This window comes from Talaromyces stipitatus, genomic scaffold (assembly GCF_000003125.1).
Source record: "Talaromyces stipitatus ATCC 10500 scf_1105507295491 genomic scaffold, whole genome shotgun sequence".
Taxonomy (NCBI): Eukaryota; Fungi; Ascomycota; class Eurotiomycetes; order Eurotiales; family Trichocomaceae; genus Talaromyces; species Talaromyces stipitatus.
Genome location: NW_002990122.1, coordinates 701,370 through 721,757, shown reverse-complemented (window position 1 = coordinate 721,757; position 20,388 = coordinate 701,370). Strand labels below are relative to the sequence as shown.

Sequence of the window (20,388 nt, the reverse complement as noted above, 5' to 3'; positions counted from 1 at the left end):
ATAGCTGGCACATGTTAAGAGTCGCCAGTTTATTGTCTCCGAAATGAAATGCGAACTGCAGATCTCGACAGTCAGTATCTTGGCATATTATCTTCACAATTTGTACCCACACTCAGTAGAGGTTTCCCATTTTCGTTGACATCAATGGGGAAGCCAGTCCTCGTGAAAAGAGCGATTGGATAGCCTTGATGTCCCCTCGTAGCATATGTTGAAAAATGAGTGACGAATTTTGTCTTCCTCGCGGCATTCGTATCTGCCACATCGGACCATCCCGACGACTGTATGTGAGGAGGACTGACATCATTCGTGAGAGAAGCCACCCAGGGCACCAATAATTAATTTTCAAGTGGAACTTGTGATCACGAACTCGACATGTAGGTTGGTTACATGGAGGAATTATGTTACTTGTTCCTGTGTAGCTCAGAAGCACCGAGCCTAAGAGTGAGCCAAGATAATTCGGGGTCGGATTTGTTTGTTTTGATGACAGCTGCAAGTGCAAGCGCAGTACGTTGGAATCCTTCGCGTGACGCTGAGTATAATCGAAGTTGAGTCCGGACCACCTATAGACAGATTTGTTAATTGAGAGATTGCTCGATGATTGATATGACTCACCCGACAAAAGTCCTGCTGTGCTAGAGCGGACTCAGGTAGAGCAATTTCGGGCTCAATAGCAGCTTGAGTAGGAACAGTCTTCAAGGCAGCTTCCAGCTCTTCAAACTTTTTTTTTGTATCTTCTGCCCCCGAGGTATTACCTCCTTCAGTCTGTGTTGTGTAGTATTTCTTATTCCAAAGCACATAGTATCGACCTGACACTCAAATCCTGCTGACGTTGCGATTCCTATAATACAGTCAGAAAACATAGTAGCTTTCTCTTTGAAGCATAGCATACCGGCTCCGGGGTCTATGTGATATGCTCCGTCAGAAAGACTGAATGGGATCAATGCCTTCAACGGCCTTTGCATGCTCCATTCCTCTATGATCACCTTAGTAGAAGCTGCGGCAGTAATAGCTGAATACCCCTGCTAGTCTTTGCTTTTATGACTGTCCGCGTAATCGCTTACGCCCTTGACAATAATAGTAGGGAGGTATTGCCATACTCCAGCGCCCTCCATCTCGAAAGCGATCACTTTGTCAGTAACTGAGAGGTTATCCCGGAACTGTCGACACCTGACGATCCCGTCTCCTGATGCAAAAAAACCTGTTATGAGCTGACCTCATGACCATGTTTGGGCGAAGCCCTCACGGATATTGACATATAGAGTTTCGCTAGATTATTGTTCGGCAACCGCGAACATGAAGCTATTCCCAGATTACGAACGGACGCCCAATATCCGGCCGGATATTGACAATAGCGCTCTGCCGATCCCGGCAGCCCCGACAATCTCAGCAACCCCGGACATGAGGCTATTCCTAGAGAGAAGCCCATCGGAAGCTTCCAATTCCCCTTGCCTATATAAGATTGTATGCGCGTGAAAAACTTTTTTTTTCTTTCTCTTTCCTTTCCTCATGTTACGTTTTCTATTCGAATATGCCCTTATAGTGAGCATTAGACGGGACTAGCCCGTAACACAACCCAAGTGTATAGGGCAGCTTCGTACATCGTTAGAACCTTTGGTATACATGATTCCATCGTCGTCATTTAACACCACTTTGACCTGTTACGCCAGCCGCGGCGTTCCAATAGCATATCGTCACAGCCGAGTGCTATACACGATAGTTTCGATGCAGCGTCACAGACGCTATCCTCCAGGTGGTAGCATCTAGCACATGTAGTACACACATTTGGGTCCTGATGTTTATGCCGATAGTTGGATGGGGAAAATTTATCCTCATCTGCACCTGGCCATGCAAATTCAGGGGATCTAAGTTGTTCCAAGAGTTCTTTGGAATAAGACAAAGTCTTGTGTTGTAATCTTTGAAGAGCTGGCTGGCACGAAAGATTTCTCAAAAATGACGTGATCTCGAGATTTCGATTACCAAGATTATCTTCAGGGGCGTCTCTTCTTTAGGCCTTATTAGGATAAAGTCAGACATAGTCGTACTCAATCACCATCTTGCTAATGATAACATCGCCCAAAAATATTTCGACTCCATCAGTTGTTTTCGGCACACCTCCCCAAACCCCAATCACAATACAGATCTTAATCCCTTCAAAGTGACTCCGAAGGTAAGATGCTGCGCCTGCGGCTATCGCCTTTCCCGGGTGTGGTAAGTATGCTAACACAATATGATAGCCACTAATTCTTCCTGTAATGTACGCGGTGAGATCGCCGGGGGATTTTCCGGAAGACAGGCTGTGGGTTTCATATTTAACATCTAAGAGAGCTTCGACTGCCTCACGTTCTACGGGTAGGGCATAAATGAGGGCTATCTCGAAGTTTTGGCGATGCAAGGGACGACTGAGTTGTTGCATTGTACAGCAATGAGGGAAGGATGTTGCTTATCGATCTTGAGGGACAGAGAAGCAGGTTTGATTCTAATTAGGGAGCAATACTTGATTTATGAAGATTTAACTACCATCATAGGGTGTGTTGGAATGTTGGAACGCAATACCGAGCTCCAACATGGAAATAAAATCACGTGACTAGCAAAATACAGAAGTTGAACTACGGAACGGTTCGCAAATACCTCAAAAATACCAAATTCCCTTTAAGGGCGTCTTTTTTGGTGAAATGGTATTACGTTTTAGTTCCGACAGGGTGCACGGGTCTCGTGATCATTCGGGGTGGGGTAAGGTATCAAGCCGGAGCGCCTGAGGTTGAACGTACTTGGCTTGACCTTTTCTAGGCTGTATGCGAATTTCAACGGATATCATGTTATTTTACGGTCAATTACAGTCGAGCACAGACTTTACTTTCCTGGTACCCTTAGATTGAGATACTGAAGAATATAAAAGCATCCTAAAGAGAAATGCCTACCGCTACAGGCAGTACAGAGAGGTGGTGTTGTTGCTTCCAGCCCAGACTTTGCAGTCTTCTTACGAGGTGGCTCATTAGATTACGATCATAAGCGTCCTCTAGGACATTCTCGATAACGACTTCGGCACCTATAGCACTGAGTATTCTCGCTGTACACAATACATACAATTACGTGACCCACTCAGATTTACAAAAGCTTTTGATCAATATATCCAGTTCTCTCTAGAAGTAATCGATTGAGGGATTGGCAAGTGCGATCCATTCCCCCCGCGGACTCCCTAGTTTATGTGAATGAGACTGTGTGCTCGATTTTAGGCATATCTTAGCAGGTACTAATCCCCAACACCGCGTGAAAGTGTCTATCGTTCGTTGGGGTCCTACACAGCAGGTCTTTTTTCCTGAATTGAGAGCATTGGCGGGAGCACTCGCTACCTCCCAAGCCTCTACATATTCATATCTATCAACGCCTTTGTCTCTCGAACGAAGCGAGAGAAGATAGCTCGCGTTTTACATAGAATTCAAAGATAGATTCTAGGAGGTACCGAATAGCTACACTTCGTTAGTCAAATCATAGTCACGTTCTTACAAATCATCCTACAACAATATTTTAATCGAATACTGTACAAGTACATGGTTTTTTTAGTGTTTTAAAATTGCAGATACTATAATCCCACAAAGAAAGTTTAGTAAATAAGACAATACAACGATTCCCTTAGCTAAGCATATTTTGTAATGAAGACATATAAGTTACTGCTGGGCAGGCATTTACGTCTATCGGAGTATACTTCTTACAAAAACTATTCTTATATGGCCTTGGAATTTAAGGGCTAATATTTATACCTAGAGCAATCTTGTTTAGTTTTCTTCAAGATGTCGGTTGATTCTCGGAATCTGCTGGCTTTCAGCAGAGTTGATCCATTATGTTCGACTTTCTCCAATCTACCTATCGATACTTGCAGAGGGCCTTTCCAATCAACAGGAGGGCAGGTAGAGGATGCTATATACGGACAAATTGCCCAGATTGAACAGTATCCACGGACGAGTCAGCCCGACGCTTCCTTCTTTGTTGCAGACTTGGGGGAAATCCGGCGCCAGCACAGCCGTTGGATGTCTCATCTTCCTAATATAATGCCATTCTTTGGTAAGATAAATCTTAATCCTCTCTATACCCACCTTTGCTGATCTTTTCGACTAGCTGTCAAATGCAATCCCGACGTAGAACTGTTACAAGTACTTAAGGAACTCGGTGTTGGCTTTGACTGTGCATCCGTGGAGGAGATGCAGACAGTATTGCGCCTAGGTGCTCCTTCTACTAGCATTATCTTTGCAAACCCCTGCAAGACGCCACATGCCCTAGCTTTTGCTCATGGGGCAGGCATAAAAATGACTACATTTGACAATCTTGACGAGCTTGACACTATCAAGAACTACATGCCCGACGCCAGACTACTACTCAGGATATTTGCAAATGACAGTAACGCCCTCGTTGCGTTAGGCGAGAAATTTGGGGCGCTACCCGATTCAATTCAAGACCTTCTCATGCGTGCGAAAGATCTGAATTTGAATGTTGTGGGTATCAGCTTCCACATCGGTAAGTAGGCCTGATTAGGCTAAATATGAGATATTTGACTCCTCAGCGCTAAATATTTGTGAAGGATCTGGTGCTTCGGATCCCAGCGCCTTTCAAAAGGCAATCGCTCATTCCAGACAAGTCTGGGATAGTGCACGGTCTATGGGGTTTTTTTTACAGATTCTCGACATTGGAGGCGGGTTCCAACCTACTGAAGCAGAATTTACTCCCATGGCCACAGCTATACAAAGTGCTATATCAGAAGCATCATTTCCAGGGCAAACGATCTTCATGGCAGAACCTGGTCGTTTCTTTGCGCGCAGTGTATTTACTTTAGTTTGTCGAATCATATCATGCCGAAAATCAAAAGCAACCGAATCGCCCCAAAGAGTGGACATGCTATACCAAAATGATGGCGTGTACGGAAATTTCATGAACGCCCTTATCGAAAGAGAGGATTTCGCTCCCTCCTTGATAATAACCAAGGGCCATCTACCTCGCAAGTCTGAATATCACGCCTATACGATCTGGGGTCCTACTTGTGATAGCACTGACTGTGTCAGTCGCAAGGCGAGTTTTGCGTGCGAGGTGAGGATTAACGATTGGTTGGTATATAGGAATATGGGGGGTAATGATATATTTCACCCAAAGTCTTCTGCGTGGTATGCTGACTGGAAAACCAGCTTATACATCTGCTACGGCAACGAATTTCAACGGATTTTCTAGCAAGACCAAAACTATCTATACTCCTAAGGAGAAAGGCTATTAGAGTAGGTATAAAAATAACATGTCATCGATGGCCTTACGGGAACATCGAGCTCGTTGAGAAAATGCATATGCCATGGCTCGATGCCACTATCTAGATCCTGCTCAAGCATGACAAGTAAACTGCCTGGGTACATTCCACCAGAACTAGAGAAACCATATTGGCAAGTTATTACATTTGCGACACCTGACAGCGAATCATATTAATGACATGTAGGAAAACAAATTGGGCTCTCTCTCTAAGTTGATTTCCTTCGAAACCTAAGAAGCGGTCCCAAGGGAAAGGCAAACATTTGGAATACTCAAGTGGCATATTTGCTTGCTATTGAGATGTATTACGTAGTGTATAAACACCAGCACCAAAGATCCCCATACATATATTCTGTAATTTACTATGTATAAAGATATGGTGCATATCGAATGTATCGGATGCAATAAACTGAGCATTTACCACACCGACAAAGCCGTTATCTATTGAGAGCTTGCCATAGCGCCTCATCCTGTAAGGATCCTTGATGGACTCGCTCTACAAGAGCTATATCGGTTCCTAGAAGCAAGCGGCATGCTCGATAACCTCGCAGTTAAACATTTTCATCCTTGACTCAGACCGCTAGAGCGCAAATAAACTTTTAGAATACTGTAAATGACTGGAAGGAAGCGATGGATTTAGCCAAGTGGTCTCTTGGGGTGGTCCAGATAGGAGATGGAATGAGTAGACTTTCTTTCCTTGGGATCCCATCTCCAACACCCGTCGAATCCGAGTTTCCACCCATGATAATGGCCATGATTCTTTGTTAGAAGTGTCCCTTCATGGATTGCATATATCTCTGTGATAACTAGCGTCTCTGAGAGAATCTGCCAGCCACAAAGCCGATCCCCGAAAGACCGGCAGGCCTTGGCATTAGTAAACTTAGTGAGTGCTTTATGAGCGAGGTGCGAGCCATTATGAATTCCCTATATATCGTGCGCTCTTTTTTTGCGAGATCATTGATGCTTTTCCACTTACCACATCCGACCGTCTGTGACTGGAGCAACTATACCGCGGTCTTTGGCCGTTGAGTAGGAACAATAGTTATTAGAATCCGTATCAGACAGCTGCGATTATTATCACTTACAGCTATAGCTGCTATCATCACCATTCGGTTACTTACATATTATAGGCAGTTTAACAGGCCCATCGGATATGAGCAACTAATTGTCAAGGAAATACATGATGCCAGTTTCTTGTCTGAATATCGCTACATAGAGGCGCCATCATCATATTGTGCGGATCGCTATACACACCACTACCTAGAGAATTTTCAAAGCACAGCTACAGAATACTGTTCATCGGGATCAACATCAGGAGTGATTTGCTTTCACAGTCAGACTCATCCTAACAGGGAGATGGTAGATTCATTTTGTATCGGGAGATCAGCAGCCTTCAATTTGGATTCAAAGAAATTTCACCTTAATTGCAGTCTTAGGGATCTCAATGAAGACGAGGTAGCCCAGGGAATCCCGCAGTTTACGCAGTTCCCCATATATTGGTATCATACGGACCCTCGTGTGATATTTGAATCATTTATTCGCTTTAATGCTGAGTACCACTTTACAACACAGCAAAGACAGACCTATACTATTCTTGTCAAGCGAGAAGGATCGACCAACACATGGCATTCGCTAGTAGAGATATTTTCGAGATTCTAACCATTGATATCCTTCGGATGACAACAGACGGTACTGGTTCCCGTTTATTCAGTGAAGACGGCTTCGAAAACACGCAAGTGATTATCCTGGACAGCCAAGATGATGGCCCATATTTTGATCTTTGGGGGCTGTTTTCCAAAAAACCTATAAAAAGAATACATGAAATTACCGACTGGAGTACAATCACTCCTACAAATATAATTATCGCCCTTGCAGGATCCAGCAACCCCCTGTGGCAGGGAGACTGGGGAAGCCATTCGTGTCAGTAGTCGGACTTATTGGAAGTATTTTCTCGTCGAATAGTTGATTTCTATCAGGCTGGAATTGAAGTGATAGAAAACATTTTTGATGTTCAGGCGGCGCAGGATAGTTCCACCATTCTGGTTACGTATATTGATCGACGGCAAAAGCGGAGACTGATTGATCAAGAGGAATATTTGAGGGAAGTTCAGGAGAGATTCCCGCATATTAGGGTCCAGAATGTAGACTTCGCAAGCATTCCATTCAAAGAGCAGATTTGCATCCTTCAGAAAACCGATATCCTAGTGGGTGTTCATGGAGCGGGATTGCCTCACGCTATGTTTTTGAAGCCAAAATCTGTCGTGGTTGAAATTCTGCCAAGCTCCTGCAATTTTAATATGTTTCAACATCTTGCTCGGCTCCGAGGGCATATATATTATAGTGCTCATGGTGCTGAGGTAGATATTGATCCGGTTAAACGTGACCGGGATCTCAAGGACGTCACAATATCGAAAGAAAGATTCTTAAAATTGATGGAGATGGCTATCAAAAGTCTGTACAATACGGGGTTGCGGAGTTATGATGCAGTTTAGAGTCTTAGGATTGGCCTGGAATGAATCTGGCAATCCGATAACTACTACCAATCACTTATATAGGATTTTGATGGTATGGAAGGAAACGACCCAAAACCCCGTAATAAAAAGAGGGAAAATACCTCCACAAGTACAGATAGTCGGAGCAGCGACAGTGGTATCTCTCCTAGTGTGCTCCGGAGAGCTATGTGGTCAGCGCCTCGCTAATGGAGATGCGTGCTGTCGTTGTTGCTCGTAAGGGGTAGGGGGTCATTGGCCCGTGAACTATCGAAGGAGGACATGAAGGCCGTGCGATTGGACGTAGAGAGGACGATAGAAGGCGGCAGCATCTGTTCGTAGTAGATGAGCTCTCCCGTATCTGGCAGAGAACATTCGATCGACTTCCAGGTCACCGCTGTATTCGTGTAGGTGATATTAGCCTCACAAGAAGCCTGTGATCGCCGCTCTGCTCTTAGCCACCACCACTTGAGTGATGTTACCAGGCTGCACCACGAGGAGGTGGCGGAGTCAGACTTCGCACCTCTTTAGTTACCTGTGTATAATGTATGTCATACATTTACTCAGACCAAGGCTGGACTATATGAGCTTACCAGCTGGCGAGCCGGCCGCAGGGATCTTTCATCAAAAATATATGTAAGCATCCAACAAGCACGTGTCACAACCTTTATTTAATCTATACGGTAACTGCTCAATATATACTTAAATATGAGCTCCAACATGAGTCCATATATGAGTTTGAAGAACTATATAGAGCCAACTTATCCGGTCCACCTCATGCCTTCGGTATATGCCAAATTCCCATACAAATCCTCACGCTGGCAAGATCCTACAAGTCCCTATACAAATCTTCATGCATAAAAGCATACAGAGTAGTTAAGATAGCAATCTTTGGCAATGTCGCTATGCTGCAGTATCTAGGGCTTATGTATGGAGTGACAGTGACAAATCGACAGTGCAATCATATTCAGATATTCTTTGGTATTTATCAAGAGCCTTCTGCGACTTGTGTTTAGCTTCATAGGGTCTATCACAAACCCAAGCAGACGAGCAGAGATGGCAAAAGGGCGACCTGCCGACTATAAGATTCGATGACTGCTATAGTGCATGAGACGAAACCGAAGAACAGATGCGGTGCCGAGGCTCTTTTTACTACCCGGTAGATAGTTGGTTGCCAGATGTTTCCGTGACAAGCCAATCTTGAAATGGTTGACGAGAGGTAAAATCGAAGGTACCCGGCATCTGGGGACGTGATACCCTTCAAGCATTCAAGCACCTTAAATCCAAGCACTTTCTGAAGTTCTCGCACATGCTACCTGGTCATCGATACGCTTTCTCAAAGAAGGAATCGTCTAGTTGAAATAGACTTCTGTCCTTAGGAATAAAACAAGCACGAAAACAGAAACAGTAAAGCGGTGAGCTGCCAAGCACTATTCTTCAAAGGGTTATGGTGGCTTGCTTGTCCATGAAATGGTTGGAATGGAGCGATTTCACTGGTCGTCGAAACCCTATATGAAGATGCTGAAAGAGACGGGCGAGCTTCAGCTGTAATTCGTTGACTCCCTGAAGCAGTAACACTGTAGTTCTTCCATGATAAAGTGGCAGACCTCCCAACAGAAGCTGCCGACGTTGTTTTTGTGTCGGAAACGGAGATCGTACTGGCTGCAATTGTCTCCCCGCAGTAGGATAGAAACTGGACAAAATCTGGCAACACTGCAGTGATAGAGAACTCTGTCGGTTCGGAATGATTGTGTATGCATGCTTCACAGAGGCCCTTCAGTTCCTGGAAATCCGATCCCGGGCTGCACAGTCCCGGCACCTTACCTTTCCTCTGTGCCTCCAGTGCACAGTCATTACATTCATCATAGCACATTGGGGGGACTGTCGTTGTGATTTGTCGATAGGAGAGTTTTGCTTCGCTTGAGCCAAATATGAAAATATCGTAAGGCAACCCAAAGTAATGGGGGTTGATATTAAAATATTTTGGAGGAGGCTGAAATTTTCCTGTTTCGTTTGATTCTATGGGGATGCCCCAAAATTCAGGCGATGGGAGTGGAGGGGTCTCAATACAATTTTCAGGGCTACATACATAAGATTCTGCAGGTAAACTGGCCTCAATACATCTTTCGGTGTGGTTGGGATTGCATAGCGTGTTTGGCGGGCAGCCCCATAGGTAGTTCGTAGGCAAAGGAGTCGGAGGAGTATATGTTGGATTAGTCTTCAGACTAGGACATATCCTTATTGAGGTGTCTGGCGTGGTAATGCCAAGTTCTTTTCCCAAAGCCGTATCTGCTTGGGTAACAGATGATATGACATTAGTCACCGGAATCGTGCGAGTTCGGGTAACAGGAACTGTTGCAAAAGTAGTGTATATGCTGTAATAGGAGACTGTTACTGTCGTCGGCATTGGCACAGTCTCAGTAAGTTCGTTCCCCCAAAGTGTGTCTGTTTGGGTAACAGGAACTGTTACAACTGTAGTGTCTGTACTGAAATAGGAGACTGTTACTGTCGTCGGTGTCAGCACAGTCTCGGTTATAGTATGTTCGTTCCCCGAAAGCGTGTCCGTACTGAAATAGGAGACCGTTACTGTCGTCGGCGTTGGCACGGTCTCGGTTATAGTAAGTCCGTTCTCCCAAAGTGTGTCTGTTTGGGTAACAGGAACTGTTACGACTGTAGTGTCTGTACTGAAATAGGAGACTGTTACTGTCGTCGGCGTTGGCACAGTCTCAGTTATAGTATGTTCATTCCCTGGAAGTGTGTCGGTTTGGGTAACAGGAACTGTCACAACTGTAGTGCCTGTACTAAAATAGGAGACTATAACTGTAGTCGGCGTTGACACAGTCTCAGTAACAGTATGTTCATTCCCTGGAAGTGTGTCGGTTTGGGTAACAGGAACTGTCACAACTGTAGCGCCTGTACTAAAATAGGAGACTATAACTGTAGTCGGCGTTGACACAGTCTCAGTTACAGTATGTTCATTCCCTGGAAGTGTTTCTGTTTGGGTAACTGGAACTGTCACAACAATGGTATCGGTGGTCAAGCTCATGGGTGCAGTTGTTGTGCTAAGAAAAGACGTTGTGGACGCTGCACTGGTTTCTGTGCAAGTACACTCTGTTTCCGTAACATCTGTGGTGACAGTAATAGTAATTCCACTACTGTCGCGTAGAAATAGTGATTTAGCAGGATCACTAGCCAGAATACTTACTGGATCCCAAAGAACTATAAAGCCCAACATAAAAATGACTTGGCGCATTTTTTGGGAACTTGTATTATTGCTTGAAATGCTTCGTGCGGCAATAATGATTTGGGATCAGTTCTCATACTTATTCTCAGTACTGTTCACAATAAGAACTGGGAAAAGTTTCTTAAAAATGGACGCGGCACCGCCTTTTATGCTTGCTACATATAAGCTACCATCAAAGAAGTGCCTGAGACCCCACCGACAGCATATGGCTTGTCGCCTTACGGCATTCTAAATCAGTGTACGTGACCACCAAGCTTTTGAGCTACGGAGTGGTGAGCTTACGGAGCCCTAGAACTAGGCAAAAAGCCCAGCCATTTAATGGGTTAGTTGGTAACGTCCAGAAATCAACGCCTCCAAATAAGTCCTCTAGTAAATCTCTCAAGTAGATCCATTTAGGGGCTCAACATAAAAAATCTGAAATTTTCAAGGTAGATATCGAGGCTGAGCGGAGGAGTAATTGCGTGTTTGGTTACAATATAGGTGACAGTGGGGCTTCGGTAAAACTGCATAATAGATTTTGAGCTTTGTAGCTATCAATCTAAGACATGTTACATGCACACTTCAGACTTCTTTTAGGACTTCTCAAGTTCCTGGAAAATAGTTACCATCCTCTGAAATATATGCCGGAGCTGAATGGCGCTATTCACGGCTAGCTGAAGCTTTGGCGAACTCCGCAAATCGACACTGTGTTCTGGCGCATTTGTCTTAGTGTAATCTGGCCACAGGAATTTTTTCAAGAATGTAGAGTCACGATCAATAGTAAATTTTTCTCCAGATGATGGGTATACTTCAACCAGATTTGTATAGCGGTTACGAATGATAATATGCGTATCTCGTTCACAAAGTATAGAGAGCTCTCGGGCCTTTTTCCACAAGCCTTGAGATCTTTTCTTAAAGGTGATTTCCCTTTTTCGTTCTGACAAGATCTTTAGTATCGGAATAGCTCGCCTTCCCATCGAACCTAATCAAAATCAATTGCGTCTACTCTCCAAATGGATATTTATAGTCCTAGGACCTGTATCATAATCCTAGGATTCAATCTATAACCCTAAAAATAGATAGTTATTTATAGTAACGGATTGATAATTCTACCACGATTTTATAAGCCAGCTTGCTTAACTAGTTAGTTATTAGTTAACTAGTTAACTTAATACGTTACACTAATTACATAAACACGCTAATTTCAAATTTGCGTGTCTCGTACCAGCAGACAGCTTCCTGTTCTAGCCATATCTCTACAGGGCAAATTCTGCCTGGTCATAGTCCTGGAGTGAGCAAGTCAGAGTCTTAGACTAGCCTGATATTGGCTGTGTGTTTATCACTCACTACTTTATTGGTATAGATTAAGTGTTTTAATTTGCCAATACGTGTTGGCAAAAGCTGATGGATTTTCCGCAACGAACTGCTCACAACTACTAGCCAATTCAGCACAGCTACTAGCTTTCCAGACAGAACCCGCCCAATCTCCACAAAAGGTGGTATCAAATACCTAGAACGATTTAGCGAATCAGACATTCCTCTTGAGAACTGCCAGTAGTTCAAGGTACTTACCACAGCTTGCGGTCCAAGATAGTCATTAAAATTACAATCTCCTTTGAACTGGGCTGTAGGCTTTCCCCAGAATGTAGGATCCATATTATCACACGACATATCCGGAAAGAGATTGCCATTGCGTGTGAAAAGCCATATATTGATTTCTGAGTCCGTCCATTCCATGGCATATATTCCCCCTCCCTGTTGATTGAATTTTGTCCCATAAGACACATTCGAGTCAGAAATAATACTGCACCCTGCATTAGCAGGCTGTCCCGCAGCTGCGACGTTGCAGTTTGAAGTCACCATCGTCCCCGAGAAATCGGATTGGGTCATCTGACAATTCGAAGATGTATGGAGAGTCATAGTGTTGTTACTATCTATATTAACCCCTTCAATTATGTCAATCTCTCCGTTTGTTGGCCAGTCGCTTCCGAGAAGCCAACTATTGTCTGTTATTTGTCTGGACCTTCGATCTAGTGGAATTGACTTACAAAGCGGGCCATGTACCACATACACTATCAGGCATATGAATAAGATCTAACATAAGCAAGCCATATTTGAAGCTGTCATTACTAGTCAGGCGGACACTAGGTCGACCCGAACTTTTCATTATTGTGTGAGAATCAACGCCTAGATATACAGTACCGTTGGCAAGAGTTTTGGCCAGCCCAGCTTCAGTTGCCGCTTCACGGCCCATGTAGTTGACATATCCCTTTGTTGGGTCGGCCCCCTAAAGCACATCCATCAGTGATTAGATATATATTCGCTGTTCGGGCACTTACCGTAAAAAATTCAAAATTTTCGAAAAATGCTCCATTTTTTGTGAAACTTTTCTTAAGATGGTATGATGCTTTGACTAGATGGAAAAACAAAAAGATTGAAGCTATAATTGTGAGGAAAAACATTTTAATCCTGAAAGAAAGTTTCCTCTTAGGAAAGTTGACATACATGCGTATAGACGTTTAAGGTGGCTTTCAATTTAAAAATAGAACTATAGAATCATGTTACAAGTTTTGAGTACCATTAGACATTTTCATGAAATTTGTATTTAAATAGTTATCAAGACTAAGCACACAGGAAGAAGAGGAGAAAGCTATCTAGGGCATATGCCGTTATTTTGCCATCTATCGTGTAGACTCGTATAACACTCGCGGGTATTCCAAACTTCCAAGTTACATCTGGATGCAAGGGACCTTCAACGATCACGAACACTATATCTTTCATGCCTTGGCGAAAGTGATCTTTTTCTAAATCAGCAGACAGGCAGTATTATGATGCTGGTTCCTAAGAATACAACCCTAACATCATGTGCTGTCTTACCTCACTCTATCAATCCTTTTTTCCTGCAATACATGTACAGTTCGTTGTAAAATCAGTGTACGATTTTACTCGCTTCAACTATCGAAAACCGGAAAATATACCGTTCGATCAAAAACGAGAAGATCGCCCTTCCGCCCACCTCCTTGGTAGATTACGGCAATTTCTGGCGTTATACAGGGCTTGAAGCATATTCCCCTGTTCTCAAACACACAAATAGCCGACCGCAACAGTAGGAATTTACTCCTACTGCTCGGTTACTGTACACGATCTATTATATTGAACCCTTCGGAAATTCTTGATGGCTGAGGAGCCAGTTCTCCGGCTTCCTTCATTCGAGCCAAAACAAGGAGATGAAAATGGCCAATCTTATCCTTCCGATCCGCCAAGCTAGGGAGACCATTTTGTCTCGTAATAACCATGGCCCTTCAGTTCTTGATGGGTTCGCTGTTGCTCGATCTTGCCATTTCGGATGACATGATTACGGGAGAACGCTAACCATCATCGGGGTCTCCACCAGGTGTGAGAGTCCATCAAGATCGGAAGCAGTATTCCTTCGTGGCATCTTCATGTACGGATGCCAAACCAACATACACTGATAGCGCCAAATATTACGAGATATCAGACTACTGAAACTTAGTCAGAAAAAGACTGGATTAGATAGAGCTACTGTTATACAGTTATTTGCAAAAACGGTGCACGCTTTCCCTTACAGAATTGTTTGATATTTTTCACACTAACCTTGATCAGGGAAAATGTCGGATTAACGATATTCCTAAAGTTTCACTTAACCGTAATTTACCGTAAGATAACATGACGTCACTTGAAACTCCAATACATTGTGGAAGTCGATCGAGTTGATAGTTACCGGACCAGACAATCCACCAGTGTAAGAATGCCTGGCAGGCCCTGCGAGCTGTCAAAAACTTCCTGGATGCTTTCGAAACTGTGTTATTTTCAAGACTAAAATAGATAAATTACACTCGGTCTCTCGTGACTTGTGATGCCAACCCGAAATCAGACAGCATATTACCAATTACCCGGCAAGCTTCAGGCAGTCTACATTTCGGAGGCCACATTCTTGCATTATTTGCGTTATTTTGGCTTCCACATGAGTAATAGTAGTATTTCCACATTTCAATGTAAACATTCGACCACTCAAGTTGCATACATGTAACAATAATGAGTCAAGTTTTATAATAACATTCTTTCAACTCAGCCTTAGGAAAGTATGCATTGCCTGAGCACACAAGAGGGCCATGCTCGTTTTGAACCACGATAAGCGGAGAAATGAATGAATCACCATCCAGTTCCCTGAGAACTCGACTAACATGAACAGAGAAATTGTCTTTATGCAAGTCCACCCAAAGGTTGGCTGCCTCCAAAAAAATATGGGCTAAATCTGAATCAAGCGGCCCATTGTCCTGAGTGACCGAACGAAATTTTGCGAGAATGCTAGTTGTATAATAGCGAGTATCTCCGGCAGGTAGTGACGGCAAGCCTTCAAGCGGCCCTTCATGGCACCAAATCTTATCGCAAAGGTGTTGCCAGACATGTGAAACAGCAAGACTAAATTCGCTAGTTTCTCGAATATAATATTGATCCCACATCCTGAGGATATTATTCCATATGTTTTGGAATGCCTCAGCACTTTAAGAAGTTAGAAAATCATGCAAGAGATCATTGGACTACTGTATCTTACAAGAATATCGCTTCTTTACTCCGTTTCAAGCTATCGTTCTCATCTTTGAGACATTTCATCTGGTGATAAGCAACTCTAAGTTGTCTCTTGAGATCTCCAGATTTCCGACGAGCACTAGCCGTCTTCTCCTTTTCTTGTTCTTGAGTCATAGCTGTGCTTGTCGATAGTAGGTTGACATAGGTTGCGTTCCTCGATACAGAGTCTGGTAGAAATTTTTATGTATTTAACCCTTAAATAATGCATGTAATGTCACATATTTAGTTGCCTTACCTAATATCTTTTTGGGGCTTATATCTCCCTGGATTCGCAAAATCGTCCCCAGCTCTTTGCCACAAGCCTCCATCATCGTGAGTTTCGCCTGGAACTCTGCATTCATTGCTTCCAACTCTGATTTCTTTTCTTCCAAAGCTGTATTCATTGCTTCCAACTCTGATTTATTTTCTTCCACCTGTGATTTCTTTTCTTCCAACTCTGATCTCTTTTCTTCCAACTCTGATTTCTTTTCTTCCAACTCTGATTTCTTTTCTTCCAAAGCTGTATTCATCGCTTTCAACTCTGAATTCTTTTCTTCCAACTCTGAATTCTTCGCTTTCGACCTCTTCAAATTTTCCTTTTCTCTGCGAATTACCTCCATTGCAGTCCGGATAACAATAGATGCTCTGGTGTTTCCTTGAATACCTATGCACAAAGCAAGGTCTACGAGCAAACCCGCGGGCACAGATGTCCTGCGCTCGTCTTCTCTGCGCTCGCCTCTGTTGGCCATCTCAGATAGCTCTCGGATGTCTTGTTGAAATTATGATTAAGGGGTACATGTAGATAAAGAAAATTTAGTAGAAAACTTTGATACAGGTCTGCCATTAACGTGTTGTTGATGATTCAAACTCGGCTCTCACGCAGAGTTGCGGGGAAGTGGGGTTAAGCTAAGCGTCAGGCAGAATATGGTGGATACGCGCCGACACCGCCAATCGTTATGCAGTACACGTTATTTGCATATTTCAACCCTAAACTAATGTGAGGAGAGATATGCCACTGCGTCGTATTACGGTAAAGGAGATAGGGCTTCGATTCCTGGATCTTAAATGCGTGTAGGGTTCGCAGCTAATCGCTGCCTTATAACTCAGCCTCCACAGAACTAACGTAATCGGTAAGCGGTCCGGCCACGTAAGCGATCCGGCCACCTCTCCGGAAAGTAACTCTCTATATTGATTTCAAATCACAATTTCTCAACCATATACAAATTATATACAAAAAATTAATTACTAGTACGATTAGGACATTGGTTAATCCTGTGCCCTTCAACGTTACAGCCACTGCAGCGAAGTTGGCGGCGTACGACTGCTTGAGAAGTTGGGTACCGCTCCGTACGAATCGAATCGAATCGGACTTTTTCCTAATTCGATTCGATTCGAATTAATCCTGAATATGACTATTCGTACGAATTCGAACCCACAGTCGATTCGAATTCGATTCGAGGTTCGCGAACTTATTTGATCTAGTCCCAATTGGGAAGGCGGTAAGAGATACTCGGCAGTACTTTTGTTCAACACCATGTCCAGCAACGTACTCGATTTTACATATATAGCAATACCGCGTACAATTTAACAATTAACTCTTATCAAATAAGAGATATAGGGAGAGCTGAGCTAGAAATATTCTAGGATATAAAATTTTACATAGTTTTCCTTGAATCTAACAAGTTGTCGGGCAATATGAACAGAAATCATTTTTTACTCCAAAACGTCAATCTCAGGAATATATCATTTCTACTCCTGAACTCCCGGAACATCACGAAAGCCTTATTTTAAGTCTATATTGCTTCAAATTAAATTAACTGACAGATCACGCTTATTTACACGTAATAAATGAATATAGAGTGAAAATATCAACAATTGCATACATAGTATTGTCGAGGACTGAGGTGCAGTAAAAGAATAGTATTAATTAGGCTTAGTGGATAAACCACGCGGACACGTCTCCACGAATACACGCTTTTATCCATAACAAGTTCAAACCGTCAGCTTTGAAGGTCATAAAACCAGCACTTTTGAAGGAGATATAACTAAAGTAAGTGATTAATCAAGGCACAAGATGGAAATACTAATATTGTATTCCAGATGACTTCTCCACTTGCTCCAATATTTGAACTTCCCCATACTAGGAAGAAAAAATGCGATTATGTGGCCCTTAACGAACATGGTCTCTTTGAAGGGGATGTATCACTTCCAGCACCTAGAAAAAAGAAAGTAGTCCATACTACAAAATCGCCTAGCACTAGGATTTCAGGATCTCCAGCGGCTGACAGTAATGTTTCTCGGAGCTTATCAAACCTCAATACAGAAATACACCCTTCGCAGTCAATATCTCGGGTGGAATGCGAGGCTAGGAGTATTGAAATCAAGCAGAGAGATGAGGCCAGGCCAAGAGAGCGGAGCTGGATCTGGAAATACTTCTTAACAACACCTGAACCTTGTACCTGGAAACTAGGGAATAATGAACGGCCTGAGCTCAAACATCTATGTGTTGTATCACCATCTACGTGTCGATTCTTTCGATTTGCATCTAAACTACAATCTTCAACTACAGCATTAAAACAGCATCTCCAGCAGACTCATAAGCTCTCAAAAGATGGTCTTTCAGAGTGCCAAGGACCATTAAGTTCATGGATTTCAAAGGAAAAAAAGCTTCCGTTTGAGGAAGCTCTCTTAAATTGGATTATATCAACCTCCCAGCCATTTACATGCGTCGAACAGCCTTCATTTAAGACTATGTTGAGATCTGCCGGGTCCCAGGACTCTATACCAAGTGCAGATACTATCTCACGTCGATTAAGTCTTTGGCTTGACGCTGTTGATAGTGAATTACGAGGCTTAATGTCTTCAGCCTCCTCAATAGCGCTATCTCTTAATGGTTGGACAAGTCAGAATTCACTGCCAATGCTAGCAATTAATGCTCACTGGATGTCCTCTGATTTTCAGCAATATCGAGCTTGCATTGAATTTGTTGAAATTGAAGGAAACCACTCAGGAGAAAACTTAGCTAATATTGTAGCTACAGCTCTTCAGAGATTTCATATATCTGATAAAGTTATAACGATTACAGCTGATAATGCATCTAATAATGACACTTTACACCGATATCTTCACCAGAAGTTATCTCAGAGCTATGATGATTATCTAACAGAGACTATCATTCGAGAAGGAACGATGAAATTTACTCAAAATTCCCAAATCCGCTGCTTTGCTCACATTTTGAACTTGGTTATGAAGGCTATATTAAAGTCTCTATGTGCTAGTTCGCATAAAGAAGCCTGCGATCTTCTTAATGATGTTGCTAAGCAGAGTTGGAAGAAGATTAAGGTGCCTTCTTCACCTATTGCAAAGCTTCGAATACTTGTCCTTTGGATTGCACGATCTCCCTAGCGAATACAGAAGTGGGATAATCGGCCTGACTGCACTAAAGCTATCAACTACGACGTCGATACTAGATGGAACTCTACTTTTATCATGATTGAGAGAGCTGAAGAGTGCCGTCGGCAGCTTGAAGATACAGTCAATGATGAGCTAGAAATTGAAGCCTTACGTCTTACATCTGACGATTGGAGGCAGCTCTCTGATATCAAGAAAATTCTGGCTCCCTTTAACGAATATACTGAGTATATCTCTCGAGATAGCCCTTCAATTCATATGGCTGCGCGTCTATATGAAGAGCTCCATTCTATGCTGTTAGCTATCAGGGAAAGACAGGGCGACTGGAAGAATCTCTCAGCTGAAGCAACTATTCTTGTTTCTGATGGAATCTCACTCCTGGAAAGGTATTACGACTATGTTAAATGCAATGATATATACTATATTGCAAGCATTCTAGACCCTCGAATCAAGACTAAGTGGCTCAAAATGTTACCAGATGGAGAGAAGATTATTGTCCGAATCAGGGCTTTTCTGAAGAAAGCATATCCTGCACAAAAAAAGCCTATATCGACTGCTCTTAGTGCAAATTATAAGAGCTTGGAATATCGTTTTCTAGAGGCATTCCAGCCTACCCAGTATAACATTTCTGAGTCAGATATCGACCAATATTTTGATACTCCTACGATTAGTACTGGTTTTGATCCAAACCAGAGTCAGACTGAGTTTATAAGAAACTGGTGGAAGGCCAACAAGCTTGAATTTCCTTGTATGGCCAAGGTAGCACAAGATCACCTTGCTATACCAGCAGCAGAGGTAGATGTAGAGAGATTGTTCAATGGCGGGAGAGATATATTAGGAATCCGACGCTTCTCTATGAATGGTAGGACTCTTGGGACTTTATTAAGGCTGAAAGACGCTGCACGCTGGAAGTCTGAATAGTTTATTATATGCGTAATTGGCGTATTTGGAGTTATTTATGAATTTGAAGCTTTCTTTTTAGGATTAATGGTCCCTAAAAGCCTGTTTTTGTAAGAAAGCCAGGGAAGCCAGGGATATAGTTCGCGAACCTGTTCGAAATTCGCGAATTTTGACGAATCGAATTGCCCGTGGATTCGAAGTTCGAAAATCAAGGTTCGAATTCGATTCGATTCGTCGATATTCGCGAATTTCGAACAGTTCGAAAATTCGTGCGGAGCGGTAGTCCTCTCCGCACGATTTTGTCACGATTTTTAGGTATCTTTAACGCCCCCTGGAGAATCGTGACTACCTGATCGTAGCCTCTGAGATCAAGAAGATCGGACCTATCAGGCAATTGATTACAAACCCGTTCAGGAAGTTTTTCTAGAGGCATGTTCGGCCGTAAGAATATTAGAGATATAGTGCTAGTTATAGTTGTGGTAGCCTTCATAT

General features: G+C 43.0%; 8 protein-coding genes across 8 annotated transcripts, besides 2 other annotated features; 4 read left to right on the top strand and 4 right to left on the bottom strand.

Moving 5' to 3' along the window:
- Positions 1-401: 401 nt before the first annotated feature.
- On the bottom strand, positions 402-2,413 carry TSTA_109850 (uncharacterized protein; the record flags this gene model as incomplete). The annotated part of the gene is made up of 7 exons (XM_002488516.1): positions 402-560; positions 613-806; positions 890-1,019; positions 1,062-1,126; positions 1,319-1,449; positions 1,656-1,986; positions 2,113-2,413. The coding sequence occupies 7 exons, from the start codon at positions 2,411-2,413 to the stop codon at positions 402-404; spliced, it is 1,311 nt and encodes a 436-aa protein (XP_002488561.1).
- A 1,375-nt stretch (positions 2,414-3,788) lies between these two features.
- On the top strand, positions 3,789-5,257 carry TSTA_109840 (ornithine decarboxylase, putative; the record flags this gene model as incomplete). The annotated part of the gene is made up of 4 exons (XM_002488515.1): positions 3,789-4,059; positions 4,114-4,509; positions 4,574-5,069; positions 5,140-5,257. The coding sequence occupies 4 exons, from the start codon at positions 3,789-3,791 to the stop codon at positions 5,255-5,257; spliced, it is 1,281 nt and encodes a 426-aa protein (XP_002488560.1).
- A 1,648-nt stretch (positions 5,258-6,905) lies between these two features.
- TSTA_109830 (glycosyltransferase, putative) lies at positions 6,906-7,775 on the top strand (the record flags this gene model as incomplete). The annotated part of the gene is made up of 2 exons (XM_002488514.1): positions 6,906-7,203; positions 7,246-7,775. The coding sequence occupies 2 exons, from the start codon at positions 6,906-6,908 to the stop codon at positions 7,773-7,775; spliced, it is 828 nt and encodes a 275-aa protein (XP_002488559.1).
- Positions 7,776-7,978: 203 nt separating this feature from the next.
- Positions 7,979-11,025, bottom strand: TSTA_109820 (uncharacterized protein; the record flags this gene model as incomplete). The annotated part of the gene is made up of 8 exons (XM_002488513.1): positions 7,979-8,258; positions 8,308-8,346; positions 8,547-8,601; positions 8,811-9,084; positions 9,280-10,124; positions 10,279-10,415; positions 10,441-10,451; positions 10,477-11,025. The coding sequence occupies 8 exons, from the start codon at positions 11,023-11,025 to the stop codon at positions 7,979-7,981; spliced, it is 2,190 nt and encodes a 729-aa protein (XP_002488558.1).
- Positions 11,026-12,346: 1,321 nt separating this feature from the next.
- TSTA_109810 (uncharacterized protein) lies at positions 12,347-13,457 on the bottom strand (the record flags this gene model as incomplete). The annotated part of the gene is made up of 4 exons (XM_002488512.1): positions 12,347-12,505; positions 12,568-12,994; positions 13,044-13,282; positions 13,335-13,457. The coding sequence occupies 4 exons, from the start codon at positions 13,455-13,457 to the stop codon at positions 12,347-12,349; spliced, it is 948 nt and encodes a 315-aa protein (XP_002488557.1).
- Positions 13,458-14,962: 1,505 nt separating this feature from the next.
- Positions 14,963-16,367, bottom strand: TSTA_109800 (uncharacterized protein). Its single transcript, XM_002488511.1, has 3 exons — positions 15,842-16,367; positions 15,572-15,773; positions 14,963-15,519 (listed from the first exon to the last, which is right to left on the bottom strand). Exons 1-3 carry the CDS (start codon positions 16,332-16,334, stop codon positions 15,057-15,059), a joined length of 1,158 nt encoding a protein of 385 aa, XP_002488556.1. The 5' UTR covers positions 16,335-16,367; the 3' UTR covers positions 14,963-15,056.
- Positions 16,368-16,935: 568 nt separating this feature from the next.
- Positions 16,936-17,049: a microsatellite.
- Positions 17,050-17,991: 942 nt separating this feature from the next.
- Positions 17,992-19,893: a mobile genetic element.
- On the top strand, positions 18,211-18,719 carry TSTA_109790 (uncharacterized protein; the record flags this gene model as incomplete). Its single annotated transcript, XM_002488510.1, has 1 exon — positions 18,211-18,719. A coding segment is annotated over one exon (509 nt), but the record flags the coding sequence as incomplete, so codon positions are not given.
- TSTA_109780 (uncharacterized protein) lies at positions 18,775-19,917 on the top strand (the record flags this gene model as incomplete). Its single annotated transcript, XM_002488509.1, has 2 exons — positions 18,775-18,927; positions 18,991-19,917. The coding sequence occupies 2 exons, from the start codon at positions 18,775-18,777 to the stop codon at positions 19,915-19,917; spliced, it is 1,080 nt and encodes a 359-aa protein (XP_002488554.1).
- Between the last annotated feature and the right edge of the window lie 471 nt (positions 19,918-20,388).